This window comes from Setaria italica, chromosome II, assembly GCF_000263155.2.
Source record: "Setaria italica strain Yugu1 chromosome II, Setaria_italica_v2.0, whole genome shotgun sequence".
NCBI lineage: Eukaryota > Viridiplantae > Streptophyta > Magnoliopsida > Poales > Poaceae > Setaria > Setaria italica.
In genome coordinates this window covers 40,800,119-40,817,548 of record NC_028451.1, presented here as the reverse complement: position 1 = coordinate 40,817,548, position 17,430 = coordinate 40,800,119, and the positions used below count along the sequence as shown (strand labels likewise).

At 45.6% G+C, this 17,430-nt stretch overlaps 4 protein-coding genes across 7 annotated transcripts in view; 2 read left to right on the top strand and 2 right to left on the bottom strand.

Annotated features, from left to right (window-relative positions):
- The window catches only part of LOC101777516 (COP9 signalosome complex subunit 7), a 5,729-nt gene extending 3,929 nt beyond the window's left edge, over positions 1-1,800 (top strand). Inside the window, exons 7-9 of one of the 4 annotated variants that reach the window (XM_012843360.2) lie at positions 800-932; positions 1,190-1,281; positions 1,420-1,800. In XM_012843360.2, coding sequence (XP_012698814.1) covers positions 800-932; positions 1,190-1,281; positions 1,420-1,441 — 247 coding nt within the window. In that variant the 3' untranslated portion in view covers positions 1,442-1,800. Of the gene's footprint in view, positions 1-799; positions 933-1,172; positions 1,282-1,419 lie in introns of all 4 variants that reach the window. The other 3 variants (XM_004957681.3, XM_004957680.3, XM_004957679.3) reach the window with 3 other exon arrangements.
- Positions 1,801-2,730: 930 nt separating this feature from the next.
- Positions 2,731-4,598, bottom strand: LOC101777105 (vacuolar protein sorting-associated protein 32 homolog 1). The gene is made up of 2 exons (XM_004957677.4): positions 4,402-4,598; positions 2,731-3,423 (listed from the first exon to the last, which is right to left on the bottom strand). The coding sequence occupies exons 1-2, from the start codon at positions 4,462-4,464 to the stop codon at positions 3,202-3,204; spliced, it is 285 nt and encodes a 94-aa protein (XP_004957734.1). The 5' UTR covers positions 4,465-4,598; the 3' UTR covers positions 2,731-3,201.
- A 3,819-nt stretch (positions 4,599-8,417) lies between these two features.
- On the top strand, positions 8,418-11,839 carry LOC101776690 (ranBP2-type zinc finger protein At1g67325). The gene is made up of 8 exons (XM_004957676.4): positions 8,418-8,556; positions 8,673-8,733; positions 9,537-9,655; positions 10,014-10,227; positions 10,311-10,378; positions 10,470-10,542; positions 11,117-11,229; positions 11,511-11,839. The coding sequence occupies exons 1-8, from the start codon at positions 8,542-8,544 to the stop codon at positions 11,661-11,663; spliced, it is 816 nt and encodes a 271-aa protein (XP_004957733.1). The 5' UTR covers positions 8,418-8,541; the 3' UTR covers positions 11,664-11,839.
- A 127-nt stretch (positions 11,840-11,966) lies between these two features.
- Positions 11,967-17,192, bottom strand: LOC101776291 (nucleobase-ascorbate transporter 11). Its single transcript, XM_004957675.2, has 10 exons — positions 16,293-17,192; positions 15,233-15,330; positions 14,972-15,142; positions 13,960-14,060; positions 13,734-13,869; positions 13,573-13,623; positions 13,197-13,484; positions 12,867-13,101; positions 12,498-12,778; positions 11,967-12,425 (listed from the first exon to the last, which is right to left on the bottom strand). Exons 1-10 carry the CDS (start codon positions 17,074-17,076, stop codon positions 12,204-12,206), a joined length of 2,367 nt encoding a protein of 788 aa, XP_004957732.1. The 5' UTR covers positions 17,077-17,192; the 3' UTR covers positions 11,967-12,203.
- Between the last annotated feature and the right edge of the window lie 238 nt (positions 17,193-17,430).

Below are 17,430 nucleotides of genomic sequence, written 5' to 3'. Positions count from 1 at the left end.
CCCCCTAAACTTAGCACTGGTGACATCGGATGTTGTATGCTAATACGAGTATTAAACATAGGCTAATTATAAACTAATTGCACAGATGGAGTCTAATTTGCGAGACGAATCTATAAGCCTAATTAGTCCATGATTTGACAATGTGGTGCTACAGTAACCATTTGCTAATGACGGATTAATTAGGCTTAATAGATTCGTCTCGCGAATTAGCACAGGGTTCTGTGATTAGTTTATAATTACCTCCTGTTTTAGTCCTTCTAATTAGCATTCGAACATCCGATGTGACACTGCTAAAGTTTAGCACCTAGTATCCAAACACCCCTGTAGTCTATGGTTGGATCCTACGGGAGGGTTGATTAGCAGAAAAGTTTGGATTGAACTAGGGTCGAGAAATAATTGGGCTATTTGACCAAATGAGTCAACGGCCACGGCTTAAAATTCAGGGCTTGCCCACGTAGGCCAAAACGACCTACAATTTGAAACAGAGGGAGTAAAAATCAAGATATTATGTTTTATGTGATTCTTAAGTTTTTCCTTTCAACTGGATAGAGGCCCACTGTTTCTTCTGTTAGCTTGTGGTATCTTTTGTTAATTTGGTAACAGATAGTATCGCCATTTTCTGTAAGACAATATGGTCAATGTTGATGATATTGTTTTGGCACATCACTAGCAATGAATAAATATATTATGGCTACATGTGGTACCTCATTGCTGGTGCACATTATTTGGTGAAACTGAAGGGCATTATAGTTTCTTGTTACAAGTTCTTGACTTCTCATAAACATTTTGCGTTGCACAGGCTGGGAACATCAGATAGCCTGTTGCATCAAATTCAGGAGAAAATCAAGTGGGCTGACACAATGAGTGAGGTGAACAAGAAGCACCAGAAAGAATTTGAAGACAGAGTGGAAGAAGCCAAAAAATCAATCAAGGTGAGCTGGATTATACTGAAGTATTTGTTATTTACTTTTTTCTTGTTAAATAAATTGAATAAAAAGGGTATAAATTTGCATCTTCTTGTGATGATGCCACGCATTGTTATCCTCATTTCCGTTCTTCCTTTCACCCATCCTCTCTCTGTTTAGATTTCTATTATTATATTTCTTGCGTGTTGTAATGGCAACTAGTTTATTAAATAGTGTTGCCGAACCATGTTTCTTACTTGATGGCAGAAGTTGAACAATTTAAGCAGGCAGACATCGACTTACGGGGGCATGACGACTTTCTCTCTGAATCTGGAGGAATAATGGATTTTGAAGAGGACCGCATCCGACCAAAAAGGTAATAAACTATGTCCACTCTGGGATTGTTAGAGTAGTGGATAAGCTGTTGCGAAACTCCCTGCAAATATTTACTTCTACATGAGCTACTTTTGTTGTCCAAACTATATTGTAATAATTTGGTACACTGATATTGCAGGAGGCGACAACCACCGGCGTAGTTTCAATCAAGTCCTTACCCTTTCCTTGCATGTGAACTGCTGATGCCTTGATTGAGACTTTTTGACGCCAGAGTTGAAACTTTGTACATCAATTATGGTGTGCCTCCATTGAAACGAGTCTATGTTATTGTTGCCTTCTGGTAAAACTGCTCGTTTTTTTGGTAGAGATGTACAATGTCGTCGCTATGTTGCATTTCTTTAGTAGTTAATGGCACATGGCTGAATTGGCGCTGTTATGATTATGGCCAATTAGTTTTTGGTAGCTTAAGTTGTCGCTTGGTTTCGTTTGGTCCTGCTTGTGATGGTGTTGATCATTCACAGAGTTTGGGGTCATGGCATGACCGAGGTTCCTGTTGAAATTTCTCGTTTCAATAGGAGATTGTTAGTTTCCCTGCTGATGATTGTTACCGCACAGCGCCACCAACGTCGTTTCAGGGTTTTCAACTTTACATTGAACCTTCGCACAAATAAATGGAAATACAATCTGAGAAAGGAAACAAATTTATCGAAAGGTTACGAACGTCGCACAAATGTCAGCCCACGTCTGTTAAACAACAGCAGAACATCTGGCCACTGCTTTTACCAGTGGAGTTGACGAAACCATGACCCTACAGGCTATATCTAGGGAGTTGACTAAACTATGACCGAAGACAAGGCATATCTAGGAAATACATGATTGATTCGTAGCTTGCTGAATCCTGAATGCTGACTGCTGTTTAAGAGAGGTTAGCATCAGTGCTCAGCTATAAATACATCGTTTGCTCTGCAAAAGGGAACAACTTTGGATAATAAATAAATGGCAGTTGTACACGAATAAAGCACAATTTTGAAGAGCGTGTTGTGAAAAACAAATAGATGACGAGTTGTTTTTGAATAAATTTCAGGTATTGGCATGCCCCTTTCAGCATTTCAGCTTAAAACTCACAAGAGAACACGTCTAAGTTCTCAAGTGTTGGCCATTCACTTGTTAGAAAAAGGAATCAGGATCAAATTACACAGCTGTACAGTACCACAAGGCATGCATCAGAAACAGCGACAGTGGAGGACAGAAAAAGGAAATGCAAATTTCGAAGGGAAAGGCAGTAACAGATCCATTCAAGCGTTCTGGTGCCTAGAGACAGTACAAGCGTCCAGCTATAGGCTGATTCTAACATGATTCAACTTGCACTAGTGATGGATGTTCTCTTTGTTGCCAAGGAGCATATGCAACGAGAGGAATATACACCCTTCATTTCAATTCAAGAAAACACTATATTTGCAACCTTGCTGTACAGAGAGTGCAAAGAAACTAAACCATCAAATGACTATATATTTGGTTGAAATACAGTTAATCTGGATGAAAAGCAGCAATTGTGGCCCACACCATAAGTACTGTACTGCATGAGATGGGCCACTCATTTCGATTCAAAAACATTTTTATATATCACATATCCAATAGCATCAACTATAAATATGTAAGTCTTGCCTTGGTAGGAAATAAGAAACTCTTTCCTGAAATGTACCATCTTATGTTAAGGCACATTAATGCTAAGCTTAGTGTCAGTGTGGCAGGGGTTGTTCGCTTCAGCTTATAAGCCGGCTGAAAAGCTGAAACGGCTAATTTGTTATGAGAGGAAAATACTGTTTGGTGGCTGATAAGCCGACTGAATATTTGAAGATCTGATCACAACGATTGACTTTTCACAAGATTTGAAGACTGTATCTGAACAAAACAAAGAGGAGTCGAGACATTAGTTCCAGAGCTGTAATCTCACTTTGTGTCATTTGTTTCCCATGTGATCAGCGATCATTTTCTCCTTGGTATTAATGCGTAACTGGACACTTCCAACCTGGCTCATTTGGCTTTCATAGTACTTTTTCCTCTTCAAGCACTGCATTGCTGCTTGTTTGTTTCCTGACTTAGTGAACTCCTTGGCCCGTTCCATCTCTTGAGAAATCTTCTTTTGCAAGACTGCCTCTTTTGCCACGAAGACATCACGAGCCTGCAGAGCCAGAGTATACTATTAGTAATCAATACAGTAGCGAGAAATGAAATACATCAATCAGATCAGATCACACTCGTTGAATTTAGTTCAGTAATTTCGGCTTTATGATTAGCTCAGAAGCACAACAATGAATGAAACGAAAAGGGCCTTCAGCTTTGTAAGCCTAAGTGCAGGACATGCAGTACTTAAATGGTGGAAAACAACAGTTCAGAAGAAAATTTGTCACAATTATAAGAAATCCTAACAGCCATATGGTGGATGCCTGAAGAATGGCAAACACCAAAAAGGTTTGCATTCTTTCCTCACACCTGTTACCTGAAAACACAACTATGTAAATTTACATTCTGAAATTTCCGCTATTAGTACTTTGTCAGTCTGAAATTTGGCATCACCTTCAGCTACACCCTGAAAGTACAATCGGTCAATCCCCGCTACAACTAAAACTGATAAAAAAGATCCCTTTTTGGTGACCCCATTGAAAAGGATCGAAATGATTCAGTATGAACCTCAATCCTAATTCACCCTTGGCGACCTGGTTTTAATAAGCATCACAGCTGTTTACTTGAATGAACATAAGGGAACAGCAGGAGAACCCACACATTGATCCAGCATTCCAGCAGGAGAAAAAGAGAGAACAGGACAAGAACCGCATACATACACACTGCACAGCCTTTGTAGCTGCTCTACTCTAGTACTCTACATGCACTAAAAGCAACAGCACACATTGCCTGGTTCTCCTGATTTGCAAATCTAGCCTTGTTCAATTCGTGCATCGTCACAAAAAATAAGGCCAACAGCACCGCGACGCGTTTCGCTTCCTAAATCAGCAAGACAGGTGAATTTCTAACCCACACCCCCACCCCCACCCACACCCACACCGAAGAGCCGCAAATGGCGAAAGGGAAATCCCTTTCCTGCTATGTCCCTTCGAAATTTGATCGAGGAACACAGATTTTGGGGGGGCGAGAGGTACACCTGCTTGAGCTGGTCGGAGGCGGAGCACTCGTCTCGGCAGCCGCGAAGGATCCAGGAGAACATGGCCGCGGCCGCTGGCACACCCTGCCAGCGACGGCGGCAGCGGCTACTGGTGGTCTGGTGGGGAGACAGGAGAGCGGCGCAGAGCAACGGCAACGGCCGGGACGGAGAGGAAAAGGGCAAAAATGGAAAAGCCATGAGTTGGAGACGGGAAGAGAAGGGGGCCGCCCTCTGGGCTTTGGTGGTTGCCGGAGTGGACCGGGCCGCTTTTGTGTGTGGGCCTTCGAACATCCATCTAGTTAGCTTTTTTTCTAGGACAAACCTTCTAAACCTACTACTACTCCGTACTTGAGAATGAAATCAAGTATGACAATATCCCTTGCTTTTGAGTACCCAGCGGCGACGCTACCTGAGATCATTCTTCACCAATCAACCATGTGCGACTCTGGAAATGGAATGGACATGAAGAATGACATGGCCAACGCTACATGGTATAAGTGCCTATTGAAGTTGCCAGTCCATTCTGATCATCTGATGAGCTACGAGTGTTTGTTCTCGTGTGATGATATCGATCCGCATTTGTTGCAGGTCCGTTCATGGATTTGATGTGGAAGATGATCTTATGAAATGACTGGAAAAATTGAGCTAGAGGGCTCCGTAATGCTGACTGTTGTTGTCTGTTGCTAATGGATTTGCCTGTTCTGTCATTGGGAATGAATGTTAATCCTGAGCTGGATTATTCGTCTGTTGCCTCTGAGCATGTTGCTTTGCGTCCTTCCTGACTTCCTGTTATGCCACCATAAGAGTTGTTCCATTTCCATACTTACATTTGCAGTGGCGCTGATGATCCGTCTGACGTTTTTGAAGACCAAAGCGGCATAGAGTAATGTGAGCAAAGCGGCGCGAGCACGAACGTTTTGGGGCCACTGGAGGACTATCCGCCGCCATCCCGTCCCCACCGCGGCGCCGACGCCGTGTTCGGTTAATCAACGGACCACCGGAGATAGTGGAGAAGACGGAGACGATGCCTCAGCAGAGCTCCTCGTCTCGTGCTGCTCTGCTACCTTTCCGCGGCTTCGGTGCTGCCGGGTCGACATGGCAGGCGGCGGCCGCGTACCGCTTGTTTGGTTCTGAAGCTCGATCGGCAAGCACCATACGGGCGCACGCTGCAGGCGTTTGGTCGGAAAGGACGGCGGCGGGGCGGCGGCCAAACATCGCGACCAGAATAGGGGTAGTTTTGAATGTACTTTACTACTTTAGGGGCTTATTTGCAAATCAATGGATCGCGGTTAATAATCATGATCCAAATTAGGGATCTATTTGTAAAATATTGGATCGCGATTGTGGCAGAACCGTCCAACTTAAACTGGTTTAAATGCGCCTAATCGCTGCCGATACAGCAATTATCCGAAACGCACTTAAAATAGTATAAGTTCGGTCGTCCGTCGAGTGTCCCTAGGACTCCTCGAATGATCCACATCACATTTCATAGCCATATACCAGGATTGTTTCTGCGATGAGAAAGCATCAACAAATATTACATTTTTACATACATATATAAGGTACGAGTTATTACAAGACGTAGTTTGAAATAAACTTAACAGTGCAGGTCAGACAGAGGTTCTAGGAATTAAACATAAACAGGTTCAGGTGGGAGATGAGCACTCAAGATTTCTTTTAAGGGTATTGCGAGACTTGTAACAATACCCTAATTTTTCGGGGCTTCCTCCTTGGTGGATTCCTGCGGTGCCTCTAAAAACAACCACAAGGGATAACCCTGAGTACGGGGTACTCGGCAAGGCTTACCCAACTAACCAATATAATAGCTTTTCCTGGAACTATATGATAGCTTTTTTGGTGTACTTGGCTGACACATTTTTTTGCCAAAGAGCTTACTAAAAGTGAGACCTTAGCTTTATCTTTTATTTTGATTAAGTTATTACCTAACCATTCTAATTGATGATAAAAGGATTACTTGCAAACAATAAGGTATTAAGTCATACACCAACATATGAGTGGAAAGATATAGCATTCATGAATTCATACTACGATGCTCAACAGTGATCAAGTGCATTCATAACCGAGAATTGCGGCGATCCGGATCAAATTACATTCTGCAGGAGAGTACCCTGACCACCAGTTATATACGACTGTCCAGGTCGTACGTAACGACCTTTCGATTAGTAAATCCAATGATTGGGAATAAGACTACCCGGACCTAGGGACGCACCCCCACATGGGACCCCACGTCTGGCCTGATCACCATGTGAGTTTCAGGCTACGCCCCTGCTAATCTCCAGCACGTCAAGCACGGTACAAAGTATTCCCGATCAGAGGGTTTACTAACCTACTGGGCTTTACTGGTCCCATACCCAGTAAGTGATCAGATGTCTTTCACTTGATCAAAGGTTAAGACAACGAATCGGACTTTAACCAAATTAATCTAGCAGACAAAACTACATCCTTAGCTTCTGTCTGCTTCTTAACTTTCAAGTTATCTTTCCATAAATAACATGTATGACCCAACATTTACCTTAAGGTTCGATAAACCAATTACTTAGGCAACTAAGCATTTCTAGACTTGGGTTACTTACTAACTGTTGAACAAGTGGCAAAGATGTCCTTAAAACAAGGTATGATAAGAATGGGTTTCAATCATCTCCTAGACTTAGTGCATTCATATAGCAAATAACCGATAATCGAACACATGAAATGAAATAATGACTCCAAAATAAATAGGTATAATGCACCGGGGCTTGCCTTGTTCTATAAAAAAGTTAGCACTGTTTGAAGGATTGGCCTCACAGGGGACCAACTCAATGACCTCTTCAAACTCCGGAGATCCTTCTGAAAATTCCGAGAAATCCCTTTCCGGTGCTTCAGTGTCTATGATAAAGCATATGCAGGGGTCTTTAGTCCTGTGAATGACCCTGTTCTTAAGAACCGCCCTTTTATCTCGAAAATTTAGTCCCGGATGGATTTTCGGAATCTTTGACCCCTGCCATTCGAGACTAAAGGTACGTTTTCTACTAGTGGCAGGTGATGGCGTGCATCGGCATCGGCACCGGCATGTGCCGGAGTGTGGGCCTGCCATCCTGATGGTGCTTAGGATCGTCGCGGAGGAGGTCGTAGAGCAGGATGCTGCTCCAGAGATCGACCCAGCCCACGGTGCCGGCCTTGCCGCCGACCACGGTGGTGGTGATGTGGGGTTGAGCCGGCCGACGTTGACAGGGATCTTCACGGGAAGGCCTGCCGCAGCTCGTCCAGCCACACCGACTTCAGGGCCCACGTCCCGACCTCAGAGTCGAACCGGTGGAGCCTGTACTTGTCCCGAGTGGAACAGGCAGTCAGCGTGGCAAAGGTGAAGAGATCCCCGCCGTGGGGGAGTACGTCGACGTCAAAGTCCAGGAAGAAGTTGGGTTTCGGGTTTGGGATTAGCATCAGCGTCGGGGGTTTGGTTACGGCCCCGACGGCTCAGTAGACGAAGTAGTCGCATTCAAGGAAGGTTTGGTGATGAAGAGGTTGGAGGGGAGTGGCGGCCGCGCTGGGCAGAGGGACGCCTTGATCCGCAGGCTGTTCCTGCCCACGGGCGTTGGAGCAGCTGCCGATGTAGCCTTCGTGGTTGAGGAGGACCCGTGGACATCTCGGGAGATCGTGTCCTTGTACAGGACGAGCTAGCTGTTTGGTGCTGATCAATGGTGATGCCGTGATGGCATGGCGGCGGCGGAATCAATATTAGACGGACTATTGTGGACGGGAACACGAATCGCGACGCGAGTTCGCGACGTAGACGGGGGCGATCGGCTCGACTCGGAAACGGAGTCGGAACACGGAGCGCCGAGGCCCAGCAATGCGGAACACTGACGCCGCCAGGTGGGATCCCTGCGGCGGCGACCTACCCCACTGACAGCGAGGGGCACCGCACCGGCACCGCGGCGCGTGGCCAGCGCTGCCAGCCAAGCAGCCAATACAGCTCATGGTCCTCAACCTCTCAAAATAAATAAATAAACAAAAATAATAAATTTCGTGGGCCTCTCTCGCTCTCGTCCCCCTTTCTCACGCAGCGGCTCCTCCCTCCTCCCCCTCCTCCTCCCGCCGCCGCCGCCGCCGCTGCCGCTGCCGTGTTCCGTTTCCTCGCCGATGGCTTCCGCCAAGGTACTTCCCCTGCCCCTTTGGCTCCGATTCCGATCGTTTATGACCCTGGGCCCTGGCCTCGTCCTAGGGTTCGGTATCTGACGTTTTGTCTGTTTGATCGTTTGATTTGGGTGAAGTTCGGCGCTGTCGCGCAGGTGGAGAACCGAGGCGCGTTGTCCAAGAGGTCGCGCAACGACGGTGAGATTCTCGGGGAACTCCTTCGATCTGATCTGTTTTCGCTCGCTGCCGATGCCCTTGTGGTTAGGTTAGGGTTTGGTCGACTTGTGAACGGGAGAGATCTCCTCGGGCAGGATTTGGTTGGTCGGACAATTAGCGGTTGATTAATCGCGGTATAATTCTGCGCAATATATAAGGGCTCAAATAGATGCAATGAAGAGGATGAGTGCTCGGGAATTCGGTTACTTAAATTCACCAGTCTTCTGTAAGGAGTTTAGGGGAATGTCCTTTGTGCCTTGCCGCTGAATTCCGGTTTGTTTTGTTTAGCCTAAGTATATGTTACCAGTCTCTAGGTTCTGGTCAACATTTTAGTTTATCCATCTTTGCATGAAGTCCTCATGTTGAATTAATTGCCTTCGTTTAACGGGACATGTGGTGGCACCATGAACTTCAACAAATTTAGTTATGAATAATCCCTTGCACTTGTGGATTGCATTCATCTGGTTAATCTTATACCTGTGTAAATTAGTTTCTAGAGCTTGAAAGGCCATCACCCGAGAAATAAGTATACCGATTTGCCATATAATGAAATGTCAACATAGTTAGCTTGCAGTAGTTGCTGTCACTGCTCAAAGTTCATCCAAGTGCTCATTGATCACCCATTTCATGGTCTACTTAGCATTGATGGAGGAAAACTCCAAGAGTTAAAATGCCCGTTGTGTATTTTACTGTCTTCTTTTGCCACCCCTTTGGGAAAGCAAACTAACTACACTGTCTTGTTTTACTTGAGTCTTGGTGGTTACAAAAGGTTCTACTATTTTCAGTGTCTGTAAGGGAGGGGGACTGGAATTGTCCTCAGTGTGGTAATGTCAACTTCAGTTTTAGAAATGTTTGCAACCGTGGAGCCTGCGGTGCACCCCGTCCATCACCGAGTCCAAGTCCAGTAAGTTGTCATAGATTTTCTCCCCAAGTAGTGTCATTAATGATCTGTAGTGTCTAGGGGAACATAAGTCAAACACTGGAGGTGCAGAGTTTTGTTTGGTTGTTTACGCCCTTTCTTTTGCATCCTGGGAAATTATGTGCGTATAGGTTTTCATATTTTTTTCACGGTTTCTAGAAATCTTCTGCTATGTACGATATATGAGGAACTGCCACCATCTACTATGCATACTTATGGCACTTATTGCTTAAAAATTGACGTGTTCCACATGACAGACACATGAAGGGGAATAGATTTATGCCTCATATCTGGATTATCAACTGTTGGGGTGTTTTTTTACTAACTTCTGTTTCTTATACAGAGAATGATGCCAGCACCTCCTCCTGCTGGATATGATCGGTCACCGCTATTTTACGGAGGAGGAGGTGGTGCGCCATCTCCAATCCCACTTGGATCTGGTAGCTATGGTGCTCCATATCCGCACCTTGGGATGCGATATGGTTATGGTCCACCAGTAGGAGCTCCCGGTTCATATGGCCTTTTCTCTTCATATGGTCAACCTGGGCCGATGGGTGGTTTGTGTTCCTTCCACAGTTGATAATTGCAGTTATTCAACAGTTACTTGGTTGGCTTATGATTCTTGTTGGTAATGTCACAGGCATGGGATATGGCCCTGGACCTGATCTAGGCCGATATAGCTATGGGTTTAGAGGATCTCCAATGCCGGTTTGTCTTCAATATACCCCTAAACTTGTTATGCTCTATATTGACCTTTTTTCTGGAGGGGACTTGCGATCATGTTTAATGTCTGTAATAGGTTTCTAGCCCATGGTCTGGTGGAGCATTAGTGGAAAACAGTGACAGCATTGCTTCACGAAAGCGCCGTGGAGGTAAGCAATAATCTCCTTTTCACTTCATTCTACTTTTGATTTCTTGTATTCTGTTTCACCAGCCTTTTTGTAGTTTTAATGGCGTTTATTGATTACCTCTGTTTGGTACCTTCCTGAACATCAAGTAATGTATACCATTTTTTTACAGCTCATGGTTCATATGATGGTTAACAGTACTAAATGCTCGGTTTTTATTTTTTTGTTTAGTGGATTAGTTCGGTCTTGAAGTGGCAGCATGTCTTGGATGCATATTACATGGAAAATTAAGTTATATTTACTTGCATTATCAGCTGTTGTGTGGCTAATAGTTTAACGATTAGCTGAAATTGAAGCATATTTCATTATCGCGTAGCCTTTAGTTATAATCAAAGCCTGGAAGTAGATTTAATAGTTAATCGGTTCATTACACAGGCCACTGTGTTAAGGGTTGCAGGGAGTAGATCAGTTGTCGTATTCCATTGGTATTTAAATTGCTGCAGTGCTCTTTCCCTCTTTGCCATCTGCATAACAACATAAGTTTGTCCCATTTTCTTTTGATCTCTCAGCTATTTCTTATGCAAGTTCTCATCTGTAGGCCCTGATGGACTTTCTGAGGGTGACTGGACCTGTCCCAAATGTGACAATATTAACTTTTCCTTCAGAAACACCTGCAACATGAAGAAATGTGGAGCCCCGAGGCCAACTCCTGTAAGTGGCTATGGTCAAGCTATGGTCAATACCACATTAGAACTTTTATTTCCTACCGTGTTTTACTGTAGTTTTCATGTGGCATAGTATAATATAGTCTAGTCTGAAATATAATGAACTGAAAGTATTTTGGAAGAAATGATGGTTTGAGAAAAAATTGTTTTGTGGAGAATTATATAATATAGTCTAGTCTGAACCATAATGAACTGAGTATTTTGGAAGAAATGATGGTTTGAGAAAAAAAATTGTTTTGTGGAGAATTAACTGTTCCACTCCTGTAGGGAGCTCCCATGGGTTCATCTCGCAAGGATAACAAGGATGCCCCTGAAGGAAGCTGGAACTGCCCAGAGTGCAACAACCTGAACTACCCCTTCCGTACGGTGTGCAACAGGAAAGGATGCTCATACAGCAAGCCGGCCCCGACCAACAACTAAACCCAACCATGCGGCACAATTTCAACGTATTGTTGTATTGTTGTACCCTAGATTGTATCCTACATTAGTTGTGTAAACTGTTTCTTGTTCCGTTTGGAGATTCTGTTCGTAATGTTTGATGTTACGTATACCTTTTAAATGCTGAAAACTAAGGAAGAACATTATACCGTGCACTATCATTTGCGGCAGTTGCATATTGTTGCGGCTATATTTGCCCCTGGGAGTTTTCACCGTTCTTTTCATAGTCAGATGCAAGGTCATCTGAACGTAGCATTTCGGCAAACTAGCACTAAATATGCAGCGTAGGTCGCAAGAACATGTCCTCTCTTAACAGAACTGATAAACTTTACAAGGGTTGTCCTAACCTAACCATGGAAAACAGGGCCTTGAAGCTAACAGCAGCTAGAGAGGCCCCTAACTATGTATCACCCGTATATATACATGTTCCATATAGTGAATCCTACAATAGTGGTAGCAATGGAATAAATAGAATCTTCACCGCCGCGCCTCCTCGCATCAGCAATACTATGCACAGAGCCGTTAGATGCCGACGCATTTGGCCCACCTGAACCAGCACGAGACCTTCTCGGGCAACCGGTAGGGTTCCAAGGTCGCAGGATCCACCTCCAGGGACTTCGGGTCTGACCAGATGTACACCCCTCGTTCTTGCCTGCTGCCAGGCACCGTGTTGTCGAGGAGTACAGCAACAAGGAGAGCCACCACAACGTTGATGGATAGGAGCGCATTCACCGCATAGTTCAGCTGCAGGATAATTTGGACTGTTAAGAGAAGTATGTTCCACCTGCGAGCATGAGAGGAAGGGAGAAAGCTTACCCCACTGCTGGCTGTGCGCACTGGTCCGCTTGATGCTGCAGCGTATGGAAGAAGATAGCTTGGCAGGATGAGAGTGGAGCTGGGTTCATACTGCTGGAAATATGCCGGGATTGACAAGGATATGAACAGGGTAAATCCGACTATTATCATGTTCCTGGAGCTTGCTGCTTGGGTATATCTCAATGTGGACAAGCCAAGTGCGACAATTAGCGCCCAGGTGAAGCACAGAACAGATGCTGCCAAAGCCACTGGTATAGAAGCAAGGAGGGCTCCGATTTTTCCTGCAGCCAAGAAATTCAGATTTAGGAAGCCCTTATATAGTAAATAGACCATGACATATTATGTTCAAAAGGAAATGCCACATCATACCAAAGAATGAGAAGACAACCAACAAGGCAGCCCCAAGCTGCAAAGCCCTTCTGCTGGCCATTTTAGTTGTTTCTAGGGTGTGTATGTTCTCCGTTAACGTTGTTGACCCAGTACCTGTACCCCACACTCCAGCAATAAAAGTTGAAATCCCTTCAAGTCCAATCCCTCTGCTGACAACTCCCCGTGTTGGCGGACTTAAATTTACCAGCAGTGACGCAGCATGGTATGACGAAAGCTGCATATGTATCATCGATATGCCAAGCATGAGCATCTAATCATTATTCGACAGTTATTGAAGAGTGGTTTGTCCTGCTGATAGAAACTACTTACCGAATCAACTGAAGCAACTAGCGAGACTATTATCATGATGATACCCGTCTTGAAATGAAATGTAGGAGGGCCCCATTGGAACGGATAGGGAACCCTCACCCAGGCAGCAGTTTTCCATGCAGTAGAAACATCAGTGCGACAGCGCTTCATGGTTTCTAAATGCCTTCTGCAAGAATCCAGCAGTATGTTTGAACTGGGTATATTTGAGCTGCAGCCTTTGAAGTTATATGCTCCACCAGCAGTTAGAAAGAATGCATATGCCCATACAATTGCAACACTGAGGGGCACCTGCCAAGACAATCCCAGTGCAATCAGAATACAACCTAATACCGCATAAATGGTACTATGAATCTACAGGAGAGGGTTCGAAAAGTACCGCATAGACAAGGAAGATACGGTTGCCAAACAGGGATATTTTTCTCATGTACTGAAATGATTAACATACAAACAAACATTAAGCAATCAGAAGCAAGGAAAATAAAATGGTAAGATATGAACAAGTTTTGATCATATCAAACAAAAGCATCAAGAGTATACCAGAGTGCACAGAAGAACCAACAGAATGAGGGGCAGGCTGATTTCTACGCAGCTGCCAGCCTGAGGGAAACCATAACTGAAAAATGCCAAACCCACTGCAGCAATAGTTGGTGCCACGACTACTGGATTTATTAACCTGCAGAGCCGCAGTTAGGCGTTAAAGATATCCATTTTTGTGGTGTAATTCAAGACTGTAAAAGTTGGGTATCTGGGTTTCTTGACATACCTCAGAAACAGTGACATAAGACCAGTATATCCTAATAGTATCTGGAATACTGAACCAATAAGTATAGCCCCCTGTAATTCTCTCATTACATGCTTGAATTTCTGCATATCACAAAGAACGAATTTAAATTAATAGACTCATTTGTCTTCAGAAAGGTGAAAATTTTGTGCATAACAATCTTCCAGGCTAAATCATCATTCCTTACTTGGATGAATAGACCTAGTGCTGAATGTTAAAGCATAGCTCGATGCAAAGCACAGAGCATTTCACATCATTTATTGGGCTTCCAACATGACTCCACATGCAACACAGCCTCTTATATACGGCCATGGAAACATATTTTGTGAACTGGAGCCACATTAATACATCATTACATGAAGATCTTGACGGCCGTCAGAAGATCTGGCTGGCGCAGATCTATCTATCAGGGTTGGTAGGGAGTAGAGATGGAAAAAAATTTAGGAAGCATGGACACTAAACCGCTGCCCTACTGTGAGCATCACCCCAAAAATAGGAGCATAAGAACAAGTGGATTTAGCCATCGGTTTTGACAAGTCAATGACATATTTGAAGGGAAACACAACTGAGTGCCAAGAGATGTTTTTACTTGGAGCATAACTTAAAGCAGCCCATACGCTTTGTGAAATAGCTCTTTTGTTCATTTCCCTTCAGATATATCATGTCAATTTGCAAAATTTAAGTGCAATTAATACTTCTTCTCTTCACAGATACCAAAGCATGGTAATGGATACTTTCCCACCATCACCACGAAGGGCTTGTTTGGAAGAGTGAGATTGCTCCAGGAATTGTCCTAACTCCTAAGTATTTGGATCCACTCCCACTTTCCAGACAGCCACCAATCTGAATCCTAAATGTATTGGCATTTATATCCCAGGATATGTTGAGCCTGACATGCTACAAGAGACATCCTATTTAAATCTCTCGGAAATCCCATATGATGCAGGAGGCAAAATGCTGGTAAAGTAAAAGAAGCTCTAAGATAGAATAGTACATTGTCACTAAGATTTCTGAACTCCTCCGAGTTCGCAATGACCAAGGCTGGAGCCAAATATACAAAAGAGCTTCCTTGAACCAGTGGAAGCCGAGAACCCAAAAAAGTATGAAGTATTGTAGTAAGTCCAGACACTAGCAACATGGTGGAAATGACTGTTGCAGTGTCCTCCTGCCACATCAAAAAAATTTATTATTTGAAGGTGGTTTTAATGCAAATAAGAGAAAATGAGCTATTAAGAAAGGAAGGAAAGAGTCATACATCAGATCCGCCCATTGTTGGTACCAGTATCAAAGGAACAAAAACAAGTGAACCGGCTATTGACAGATAATGTTGTATGCCATAAAATATAAGGGGCGCTGCAATTGAAAAATAAAATTATGTCAAGAGCTATCCCAGCAGTTGTAATTGGATTTCCAATCAAACACTGAAAGAATCACACGTTCAATATGGACAATTATTTTCCCTTAGTAAATAAAATATGAGACATAAAGCCACATAATTATCTCTATGTTTACTAGACTTGATATCTAGGCAACATCAACAGATCAATAAAATACTCTCCTGATGTTTCAAGATAATTACAGCAATTTCAAGAATTCAAGTAGTATCAGCCTATCAGGTAAATGCAGCGACTATGCATGTGGCAGAGCATCCATGGCATAATCTAAAAAAAATAGAGTTATGCATAGCCAAATAAAGCAGAAATGCACAGCTAAATTTAGTGATTTCCTAGTTTCCTATACTAAGAAATGATTTTCAGCTATTACAGCTTTAAGAAAGTACTGATTTAGTCAATTTGCATTACATACCTCGTTCCATTTTTTAACCTTTTTTTTTGTATTACAGTTCCCACAAAAACATAATGGAAACCCGCTACATTGACAACCACTTGACCAACAAAGCTGACTTCGATGAGTAGCAAATAATTGGACATGAATTGAAGTATGATTACTATCACTATCAGGAGGACTATTAGGCCAGTCTCAATGGAGGGTTTCATGAGAGTTTCATGGCATTAAATTCAATGACACATCAGCAAAATTGCTGACTTGGCAAGATAATTAAGAGGGGAAGTTTCATCAGATGAGAGAGGAGTTTTATCCCCATGACACTCAGATGGCACAGTTACCTAGTTCTCAGTCTTGGTAACTGTGCACTGAGACTGGCCTTAATTACTCCTAGAACATCAATGTCATCAGACTCACCAATAATAAATCCGCTGTGCAAAATGCAGGTCGCAATTGTCACTATATGTTAAAGTGAGTGCTACATCTGTATGGAATACGGAGCAATACAAAGTTGGGACCAGCGAACTCACCCCATCCGGGGTTCTCGGTGATGCCACACCGGAGTCCCGACGCCCCATAGAGCGGCGCCGTCTCGGCCGCGGCAGCGTCCGCGGCTCCCTCCTCCTCCTCGTTCGCCCACTGCTCCTGGTAGTACGCGGCCAGCTCGGCGTCCCTCTCCTCCTCCTCCTTCTTCCTCCTAGCCTCGGCCTCCTCCGCCTTCCGCTTCGCCTCCGCTTCCTCCGCCTTCTTCCGCGCCTCGGCGTCCGCGAGCGCGCCGTTCCCGTTCCGGCCGGCATTGGGCGCCGCCTGATCCCTCTCGACGCCGCCGTTCCTCCTCATCGCGTCCCCGCGCCCACCACCACCACCTCCTCCTCTCCTCCCCGCGTCCGGCTCCGCCTCCTCGCGGCCGAAGCCCGGCGGGATCTCGAGCTCGCCGCGGAGGTCGATGCGGCGGCGCGGGCGGCCGCCGCGCCCGCGCCCGGGCGCGGCGGGCCCGCGCTCGAGGTCCAGCGGCGGCGCCGGATCGAGGTCGTCCTCCGTGTCCGGGTAGGGGTCCCGCCGCCGCTCCGGCGGCGGGCGGCGGGAGGTGGCCGGGGGAGGCGGCGGCGGCGGGGGCTGCGGCGCAGCGGAGGAGTTGGACTCCCCCGAGAAGAAGGCGGAGGAGTGGAACCCCGTGCGGCGCGCCCACGAGCGCAGCTCCCGCGGGTTGTGGTCGCGGTTGTTGCCCATGAACGGCGGCACCCGCTCGTCGCCCTCGCCCCCGTCTCCCGCTCCCCCACCACCGCGGCCGGTGGTCCGCCGCGAGCTCGGCATCGCCGCCGCCGCTGGGCGCGCTCGAGGCAGCTGAGCAGCGCAGTGGAGTAGTGTGGAAGCGAAGCGGAGTGGTTACTGCCAGCGAGTACGCAAGTGAGATGGGAGAGAGCGAGAGAGAAGGCAGGCACCGCGTCGCTTTACAAAGCGGCAGCCGTTGGGGGAGAAAGGTACAGAAGCGAACGTTGTACGAGCCACTGGCATGTGGGTCCCACCGTTTCGTCATTCGCTGGGCCCAGAAGCAGGGAGGGGTGGCGGTTGGTGCGGCGCGTGCGGGTGGGTGCACGGCGTGGGGTGTCGCGTCGCGTCGCGGCAGGCTGCCACGGGAGAAGCGCAGCGGAGAGCAGAGAGACGTTG